Genomic DNA, 10,396 nt, shown 5'->3' with positions numbered 1-10,396 from the left:
ACCTATGCAAACATAATAGCATAGTCATGCAGGGGGAGGAGCTTCCATAGTAGGGTATTGTAGTGTTGTCGTGGGGAGGAGCCTCTATAGTCATGCCCGGGGATGTTGTCATGTTGGTGATACTCATTAATAGATATCGGTGTTGTGCCTCGTGTGACTGCTTGTTCATTGGTGGATCGACTACGTGCCTCGGATTATTCTAAAATTAAGGTCAGACCACAGCCTCCTTTCTAAAAATAAGAATTAAGCACATCCCTAAGAAAGAAGAGGTTGTTGATGGCAAAAGGATTGCAACCCGGGAAATTATGATGGCATCCTTGCTTGCAAAATTCTTTCATTAGAAGAATAGGCCTTCGATTATCCTGGCGCTGCTAGTTCTTCCGATTTCTTTTTCATCTTAGTCTCAGCTTTGGCAAATTATATATAAATTTTCAAAATAAACAAAAGGTGTTAGAACCGATAGATCTCGAGTGTGATAAGAGAATCAAAATTGCATCCTTTTTCCCTAGAAAATAGAATGGCATATACATGCCCCACACTTTACAACATATCGGCATGGCTCACACTCTTGGTAGAGTGGAAAACAAAGGCAAATAAATGTTGTGTAAGCTACTAGCATGGGTACTGCACAATCGCTCGTCCGGGAGAACCGGCGACATCGCTCCTAGGATGGTCCTAGCGCCTTCAGCTTCTGCATTTACACATTCAATGAGTGAGTGAAGTCTGTCAGTATGTGTACCAGCAGTTTATTCTACGTTGTGGAAGCTATGAGTTAGCATTCTTGATATTTGCTCAGGTAGCTCTGTTTGTATTGATCCATAGGATTTGGTGAAAAGGTTGGAGAACAATGAGACATTATAAGACTACACAGAAAAGGCTTACCGAAATAAACTGTGGAGGATTATCGATGCTAGAGGACCCGAGGACGATTTCTCTCTTCAACTTCATGGTTAGCTTGTGCGCCACCCTTAGCTAATCCATCAAAATATAAGATCGATGAGAACATAGAATTTATGTAGTATGAATGAGAGTTAACAGATATCTAAAGGACATACTTCAGATCGGGTTGCTCCACCAACGATGAAGACAAATATTCGGTTGCCTAGCCTCTTGAAATCACCTGATGCGTGTCTCAACACGGAAGAGTCGCTGCAAATCAAATATATGGTCATGATAAGGAAGCAGCTAGATCGTGTGGAACCAATCAGAGCGGTTGTTCTTGGAAAGTTTTGTATGGCCCAAGGGATCACATGGAAGACTATCTTCAGTGAATACCTTGATTGACTATCATCAGAGTTACGGCCTTTAGCCCATTGTGGTGTGCGCCGTGATCTCCTAGACATGGGCTGTGGATTTTGTGCTGGTTTTGGCGCCGATGCACTTTCTCCGGCCCCTTGAGAAGTAGAACTTGGTTGACTTAAAGATGGGTATTCGTTTAGAGGTAATTCACCTTTGCTCAGTTTCTCGACCAGCTCCTGTTGAAAGACCATGGAACTTCAGTCATTTACTATTTTGAATCACAAATGGACATAACAACACTCGTGTCCAACAGCAGTTCAATCAAAATCAGTCGTACTACACTTGTCTAGTTCAGTTTGTTCTGAAACTTATTTGATCAAGAGAATGAAGACCACATCTTAAAGACCACTTAAATTTTGGAACTGTGTTTATTTTACTTCTAGCAAATGTTAATCGCAGCATCACATGAGATAATTATTGACCACGTAAAGCACATCGAATAAAATAGATAGGCAGATATTTCGTTAAGAAAAGGGGACTTTACTAGTACTATATTACTATCACGTGCCTCCATAAGTGGGAAAAAACGTGATAACGCCCAGCCTTCCTCACCATCCTGCCGCTCTGTCCGAACACCAGTATTTTTTTTCTGATGTGGAAATTAAAACCATGTTAGTTCAAGGGAAGGAAGTAGAAGTTTCAGCTGAAACCATGACTTCACCTTTTGGGCATCAAATTTGAGAGAGAAACCACCATCCCGTGCTGCCTTTTTTGCATCTGAACTAACCAAGTATCTTAAGCTGTTTATGGCCTTCATATCATCTGATGGCAGTTTCGCTAGCTGCAAAGACGATAAATTAGCTCACCATATCACGTAGACATGAATAACCAAAATTGTCAACCCAAATGGCACTGTAACCACTAGCTTAGATGACATCGTCCATACTCAAGCTCCATTGGGCACAGCATACAGGCTTATCTCAAGTTGGCTTATTGGTTTTTCCATACGTAGCAAAAGAAAAAAACATGCTTTAAAGCTGGGTTAGGTGAAGCCATCTTATAAGTCACTTCTCACTAGTGAGTACTCTATGCTTCCATGCAATTCTTTTTTTTTTGGAATGTTGGCAGGAGAGCTGCCAAATTCATTGATCAGAAGAGGTATTACAAGTAACACCCTCAAAGGAGGAATGCACCACATAAGATGAGTGCTAAAAAAGAAGAAAGAGAGGGTTGCTCGGTTTATCAAGGAAAACCAGGCGAAAACCTAAGCAGCGCCAAGCACCACAAAACATACAACACGCCAGAAAGGCAAACACCCCACAACATGCCCGGTCGGGCACTTGAGCGCCTCCGCTGCTAGCAAAGTGCACACCGAAAACCGTCATGTCAATCCAGGCTGCCACAAGCATCTCCACAAAACTCGACGACATCAAAGAGGAACGCCATGTCCGAAAGAGCAAACATATGCCGCTTCAATCCCACGAGATTGGCAGACATAACTTGCCTGGCGCACCGTGCATGTGACGGGTGCTTCTGCTGCTCTCACGAAGATGTCACATAAGCCGTCGCCAACCACCTCCACGAGCACTTAGTCCCTCTGACCGAGTCTAGCTCCAAGACAATGTCCTCAAGAGGAAAACACGATGCCGGCCATAGCCAATGGCGTCGTCATCCTCCGACCCAGGAGACCGGATCTAGGGTTTCCCCCGAAGCATGTCAAGCAAGGGAAGGAGAGGACTGCAACATCGATGGCTCCAACAAGGAGACGGAGCCCGTAGGCACCGCCATCGACGGCTCCGGCCGCAGCCGGAGTACGGCTTTCGCCGGCAGCCTCACCCGTCCAAACCCACGACCCAGCCAGCTCTTCCAGCAGATCACTTCCATGGCGCCCGAGCGCTGCTACACATCTCACCCCTAGGCCGCGCCCACAGGAGGTCGCCGGCCGGCCACCCCGCCAGATCTGCACCGGGGAAGCCCAACACGCGAATAGGTCCGTCCAGATCGGGAATGCCACCTGCTCGCCACGCCCAGGAGATCAGATCTCCCGCAACTCCCGCACATGCCATTGCGTTGTGCTGACACGCAGCCCCACACCCAGAGGACAGTCCTACCCCCACCGCGACCGCGGCGCACCAGATCCGCGGGAGCCCGCAAGGCGCCGGCCAACGCGGAAACGGCGACCCTCCACCGAGCGCGAGCCGCCCAGCCTCCAACGCATCAGGGCGCGACGCCCAGCCACCAGAGCGCGCGCGCTGCAATCGCGCCCGACCGCGCCGCGCTGCACTCGCGCCCGACCACGCCGCTCGCGCTCCTCGGCCCAGTTGAGCAGCCCCGCGCAGCTCATGCTCCAGGCGAGAGGGAAGAAGAGGTCCGCCGCCGCCGACGCCGCGCGGGCTTTGCCCGGCGGCGCTCGCCGGCGGCGGCGGCAGGGAGCGGTTCTTGGTTGTGCGGGCCGCCCCGCGGGGGAGCGACACGGGGCCGGGAAAAAAGTAACTCTCATCTGTCGCGCTTCCATGCAATTCTAACTAGTGAAAGGAGAGGTTTACTTCCTATGTTCTTGTGTACCTTTTGCATAATTTGTGCACCCTACCTAATGTTTGCCTTGGACCTGCCTAGGTGGGTGATCAAAGCTATATATATAAGAGAAGAAGGGGGTTTCTATGGAAAGGCCGTGATCAAGTTAATGGAGGTAATTTTCTTGTTTTATGGGAGCGTGTTCAGCGACTCCTCCAGTATTGTGGTGAGGGTGCTAGGCCGTGTATTTGGTTAGTGTTACAGGGAGTTACTTCTGGTGGTTAGCTGGTGCTTCAGCCCTCCACAGGCTACTCGTCAGCTCAGTTATCCCTCGCACCTAGGTCGGTATGTGTTTGGTTGAATTTCTTTTGTTCATGGCGAGTCTGTAATTCAACATCTCTGGGAGTTAGCCTGCTAGCCTCTCATTTTTCCATTTTGTCCCTTCTTAATGAAATCACACATGACTCTCCTGCGACGTTCGAGATTATTATGCCACTCATAAGCCATAATTCCAGCAATGCAAAATTTAACGTGAAGTACCTGCATCAACTTGTCCCCTTTGTCACCTTCAAACTTGTCGGGACATACAATTGCATAGATAATCATCAATCTCAGTTTGTTCTCTTCACTCAAATTCTGGGCAATAGAACAAATATTCATGTCAAACCAAGCATAATACTGTACTGATAGAGCCAAGCATAACGCTTTACAAACCTGCTTTGACCTGAGCATATTGATCACCTCCTTTGCTCCTGCATCTCCAAAAACCAGATCCTGCTCCAACTGCCCAAGGTCACGGAGCCCGTAATCCCTGATGCACCTGTTTATTTTACCTGCAATCTGAGCAAAAGAAGAGCTCAAACAAAACTAGTGGAATTTATGTCACTTTGAAGTTAGAAATCAAGCTCAGTAGAAGATATATTTTACGACAAAAGGCATATGCCATAAAGACTGAAGATACGAGTACATATAAAGGTGATAGGGATGCTTTTAAACAACAGCTACTTGTCTTGAACTATATGTTAAGCTTAGGTCACTAAGCTCATTTATATTAAATATTGGTACTGGCAGAGGCTGCAGAGTTACATTACACGCTAGATAACTCCTCATCTATTCAACATACTATGCAATAGATCTAAGAACCGTATTTGAGTGGTCCATTTAACTTGCATTCACCAGTAAGATGACATCTCGTTTTCACATTTTATAGACATGTATTTCAATAAAAAAAATAGTTAATTATGTCTGGTAAAGATAAACAAAATAAGAAAAACATAAAACTTGCAAGGAAAGTGATATGTAAACAATCACTTACATCTATATGGAGGGTCAATTTATCAACTTGCTCACCGTACTGTGGCAAAGCTTGAACAATCTTTTGCAGATCCGTGGTTGAGATTTCACCACCATCTCTAATTGAGAACGAAAATATTGTAAGCATGTATGCTTTTTTAAATTAATCATACGTATTTGATATACCTCTATATCAAAATATATAGGTTACGTAGTTTTTCATTTCAAAGGATTTTCATACTAGTCCTCCAGATTCCAAATAAAGTCAGTTGTTCAGACAAGAATGGTATATCATAGTAAAATATACATCAAAATATGCCAGTTCAACAACTAACTACGTTGAAGGTAACTTATAGCATGATTGCATCAGCAATCTAGACTGAGTGGCGGCACCAGACATGTTCTATGTAGTCAGTTGACTACATAGGGTTTTGCCAAAAACAACACATACAGGAAGAAATCATGCAAAATTTGATAAGAAATTGACATAAAAGTATGTATTTGACATCAGAACTTTGAAGTTCTCGCTTCGCCACGGTTTAGAGTAGAATGGTAATTTTTCGAATAAATAACAATCTAGAATGGAAAAAACACCAATGCACAAGCATCTTCTACCATACCATAGCGCACTCCACTCTCTGTTAAAACATATACAGTTTTATTTCTTTCAGAACAAGGAAATATCAAGCACCTTGAATGAAGTTGTGCTGCTTTATTCTTTGAAACAAAGGTATTCATCTTCTCATACAACCTCTCACTAGCCTGGCATTCAAGTTAGTATTATAGAGCATAGGTAAAAATATAGCTCGGCAATCTTAAATACCAACAAGACTCACATCAGCTATGTGAATATGTCGAAGCTCTATCCAGAGAGGATCTTGATCCTCCAATAAAGCTTCTTTCTTTTCAGGTTCTGAATCCTCTTTTGATACCTTCCAACAGAAAAGTAAATCAACGAATAGGGCAAGTGAAGATAACGTGTGGCTGGTACATAATGTTATATCAAGAAATACCTCGTATATGTATTTGTTGCCATCCATTTCGAGTAGATCATGGCACATTGCGTCATAGGTCCATTCATGAATAACAGGTGCTATCTTCGCAATCATATTAAATTGTTGTAAGTTGTATGAAACAGTTATTTGTTGTACTTGCAAAATAAACAAACAATTAAACCCTTCTAATGAAAAATGTAAATTATGCTTTAGCACCTGATCTATAGGTCTGTCCAGAACAAGCAATTCACATGTCTCCTTCTGGGGAAATTCTGGAATTGTTGACTTATATTTTGACACGATTTCCCAAGTAGCGTTAGCCAGCCATTTTGGAACCATGTCAAATTTTGGTGCTGTTGATGGGTCTGCACTTTTGGGTGCTCGATACCGCACAGTAGGAAATTCCTGTAAGCGCCAGATTAGCTTCTGTGTTTGCACTAACGATGTTATAGTCCATTGACCACACAATATAAAACAAGGATAGATATCAAGAAGACTCTATTCATGTCTAGAATAGGAGATGTTCAAAACTGTAGCCTGTAGATCACCAGTAAATACTGTGATAGGTAAAATGGTCAGTTGTCAAACAGCCGGTCACAAGAAGACATTTTAAGAGACTAACAATAATCAAGACCTCATATTCCACTGAGATATTTGTTTCATGATGTTTATGAACACAACCATGTAATTTCCTTATCACTTTTATGTGGGTTCGAGACGAGGGATATTCAGGTTATGTACTTTGTGACCTGGGAAATAGGAGTGCAAAATTGGAAAGCAAAAAATATAAAGTGCCACCAACTTCTTTCAAACATTGAGCACATATTAAAACATTATACGGTCCCACTTGTAGCCGTGTCAATATCATCAGCAATAATCACTACACATGCTTCATTCAAAAACATAAGTTGGAAAGGTATCGATGCTATGCTGAAATTAAGCAGTTTTCTGATGATTTTGGACCGAGTTACCTTTTATGAAATGGCGCAGTAACTTAAGAACCCAGCATAAGAATATTTTTTTACTAATTACCACAGAGTGCATTAATAGATCAAAGCGAATGAAATTCCTTTACATACCTTCAATGATGCAAATGTGGTAGCTATGCGGCAAGCCATAGTGCTTATGGTGTCGTTGAATTTTTTCGAATTATGTTCATTTGCACCATATAAGTCAGTCAGTGCCATGTCATGGTCAGTTACAAACCCCTACAGATACGCCACCCATCATCATCAAAACTAAGGTTTCTAACATCAAATTGACGAATTAGAAACTAAATATGAAACTAGAAAAAAATAGTCAGAATGGCATGCAAGTACAAGTCTATTGAACAAATCCAGCGGACCTCATTTGTAATGCTTTCAACTTAAAATGAATTCATGAATATTCCCACCTTATGCTATCAAACTTTCGGTTCAAAGATGGACCAGTTAAATTTCCCTTCACTGTGTGAATTCAGTCAATACTAAATTTATATGTTGACCTAGAGCTACTCGTTAATATGGCTACCGCCTAAATTACAGTTGACTCTAACTTCTATACTTGACAATAACAAAAGAAAAGAAACATAACAATGTCCTAGGCAGCAATCATCCGAAGAAAGCAATGAGGTCATATAGGGCAAAGCTTATGGATACCTGCATGTCAATAGCAAAAAACTCCAAATTCATCTGCAATTAAATGGGACCACCGCATTAGAAAATCTATTGCTGAAGAACAGAACATTCAAAGGTATTCAAAACTTAACCTCTCTTAGTGCACCAATGCGTGGTATCACACTGCTGTCGTTCTTAATGTAAGTCACCAGATCCTTGGGAATTGGTGAACTGAAGAAGATGTATGCCCTAAAAGTTGAAAGTAAAACCTTTAACATGTATGTCAAAGTCTGTTTCATATGAAGCTTCTGCAAATGACAATCCAGCTGTGAATTAAAATCTTGGTTCAACATACTTCCTGTACAGTGGACATCTCCCAGACATGTCGGATAGAAGCATTATGACACTGCAGATCACCAAGCTTTCATATCAGAGGATCGTTTTCGGAGAATAGTTATATCAGTCATGGACTAGCAAAAGAGCTCCGAAAATAAGGAAGATTAACCAGCAAAAACTTCGTATTAAACAAGGCAGGAATGCATTCCTTTTATTTTGAGTTGGGATGCATAAAAATCTTGAAACATCAGAGTCACTAGAAGCATCAATTAAGGGACCAAAACTACAAGTATCTGTATTTGCAATTATGCTACGGTGCTTATAGAAAATGAAAGCCAGAAAGGTCAATTGCAATCAGTAATTACTTTTCTTTCAGTGGCTGTACAAAGTAGATTACATCCATTGAGGGCATCGGCTCCCTTCTCTTGAACAAATCTTCCACCACTGCAGGATAGGACAGTCAGGTCATTTAACTAGCTTACTTGGCCATAATGCCAATCAACCAGATTTATGGGCGTGATGTTGGCCGAATTGAAGACCTCCTAAAGGGTACCCTCGAAATAAAACAACATGGTATCCTCTGGACGTGCATTATCTGATAGCTCGAGCTCATCTGTACTTGGTGAACAGTAAAATCAGAATTTTTTAAAAAATATATGATTTTTTAAGCAAACAATGACATTTGATTTTTTTTGCCTCGTCTTCCACAAATGTTATTCAGCGATGAAAGTTTGCACGCATTAAAACCATTGGTCAAAGTTTGCCACAAAATAAATTCTGATTTTTTTCATTTGTTTCAGATTTTACTGTTCATACCAAGCTCATATGAGATCAGAGTTGAGAAGGACACTTTTGATATCCACCACCTGATGATTTCTGCTAAACGATCATATATCCAGGTTTGGGCAACTTACACGAAACCCCTGCATCAGTGATTTCTGCCATCTTGCAAGCATAACCCATGATCCTCACTGTAAATTTATCCATGATAAGAACCTGCGCAGAAGGCATGCTAAAAGATGTTACGTTTTATTCTTTTTGCCTCAAATTCCTGATAGGTAATAACCCTGTAACTGATTAAGAGGAGCTTAAACTGATCTTCAGATCCTCAAACAGTTGCCAATATCATCACATTACTCGGGAAGAATCGCACAAACATCTTGTTGAATAATGAAACGTCAGCGGTTATGAGCAGTTTAGAGAGGATCGTTGAGTGTATCCCTGTGGGAACTGAGGATGTACCTTCCACGCGCTCTTGTTTTCCTTGTCCTTGTCCGGCTTTAGCATATCCTTCAGTATCCCTGTGGAGAAAGCCATTAATGGAGCGAGAAGGATGGTGAGGGCACAGCACAGGAGAGAGGCGCTGGGTGCGTACGGTCGCGGCAGATGTTGCGGAAGATCCTGGGGTCCTCGCCCACGCCGTTGAAGTCCGCCCCGGACATCGACATCTCGCCGCCGCAGCCAAGTCGATCCGACCGACGACCTCCGCCAGCACCACGGCTACGACCTCCCTCGCCGGTCACCCGCACGTCGCCCTCACCTGCTCCTCTCCACCCCACGCACACGCATGCCGCATGCAGCTTATATCCTGATTTAGCCGGCCGGGAATGTCGATGAGCGCGTGGGGTGGAGGGGAGGGGAGGGGAGGGACGCGGGGTGCGTGGGGCCCGCAGGATGAACCGGGCCGCGGTTCCCAAGGGGAGAAGGAGAGGCCATAGTGCGGGGATAGCACACGAATCGTACCCCATGGGAGTCTCACGCACCCCAGCGAGAGGGCGCTAACCGACGAGAGAAAAATAATTAGAAAACGTTTATATCGATCACTACGGCGCTTACATAATTATTCTAGATTTAAATTAGTAATAATAAATTAGTAAACCGAATAGGAGCACGCTAGGCGCCGACCCACCATGCATCCCAAATTTGGGCCGGTCGCTATGCAGCCGCCCGATACACTTGTACACAGCCGTTGGATTTGGCCCGTGCATCATCTTCTTTCTTTCCCCTGCTTCTTTGTTTGTTCTCCCATGTGCCGCCGCAACTCGTTACCTCCCCACGACCCCAGCGCCAATGACCTCGCCGTGGTGACCATCGCGCTTGTCTAACTGGCAGTGCTCGCATGGTGACAGTCTAGCTTGTCTTTGGATGAGCTCGATGTGGTGATTGTCGTGCTCGTCTCGCTGGCCGCGCTCACCATGGTGACCATCGCGCTTACTTGTTCCAGCAAAAACAAGTTGCGATTATGGGTCCCTGACTATACGGTTGTAGCATCGTGTGGTTGTCGTTATGCCATGTTGATCAAGGTTGGAGCCTGCTGCAAGCTAGTTAAAGCTCGTCAGAAGTCGTGAAGAATGGATGTAGCAAAAACCATTGATGGTAGTAGCAAAAATCGACACCGTTGCAACAAAAATGTCGTCCTGCCAT

The 10,396-nt window shown here is 43.7% G+C and overlaps 1 protein-coding gene across 1 annotated transcript; it reads right to left on the bottom strand.

The window, feature by feature from the left end:
* Positions 1–664: 664 nt before the first annotated feature.
* LOC125549613 (probable protein transport Sec1b) lies at positions 665–9,420 on the bottom strand. The gene is made up of 21 exons (XM_048712970.1): positions 9,348–9,420; positions 9,215–9,273; positions 8,887–8,968; positions 8,338–8,416; positions 7,992–8,042; positions 7,789–7,885; positions 7,679–7,711; positions 7,121–7,249; positions 6,258–6,446; positions 6,060–6,143; positions 5,883–5,978; positions 5,738–5,808; positions 5,069–5,165; positions 4,468–4,593; positions 4,294–4,389; positions 1,961–2,080; positions 1,808–1,888; positions 1,276–1,475; positions 1,056–1,149; positions 883–972; positions 665–691 (listed from the first exon to the last, which is right to left on the bottom strand). The coding sequence occupies exons 1-21, from the start codon at positions 9,418–9,420 to the stop codon at positions 665–667; spliced, it is 1,974 nt and encodes a 657-aa protein (XP_048568927.1).
* Positions 9,421–10,396: the final 976 nt, after the last annotated feature.

Source organism: Triticum urartu, chromosome 3 (genome assembly GCF_003073215.2).
Source record: "Triticum urartu cultivar G1812 chromosome 3, Tu2.1, whole genome shotgun sequence".
NCBI classification, from domain to species: Eukaryota; Viridiplantae; Streptophyta; class Magnoliopsida; order Poales; family Poaceae; genus Triticum; species Triticum urartu.
The sequence above is the reverse complement of the archived record's forward strand: the minus strand, read 5'-3'. Positions and strand labels throughout refer to the sequence as shown.

Excerpts from the sequence above, each read along its gene's own strand:
- LOC125549613 (XM_048712970.1), bottom strand. The coding sequence starts at position 9,420 with ATGTCGATGTCCGGGGCGGACTTCAACGGCGTGGGCGAGGACCCCAGG. Across the intron at positions 6,447-7,120 it reads CCACATTTGCATCATTGAAG|GAATTTCCTACTGTGCGGTA; the intron begins GTATGTAAAGGA and ends TGGCGCTTACAG. Across the intron at positions 1,150-1,275 it reads TCTGATGATAGTCAATCAAG|CGACTCTTCCGTGTTGAGAC; the intron begins GTATTCACTGAA and ends TTTGATTTGCAG.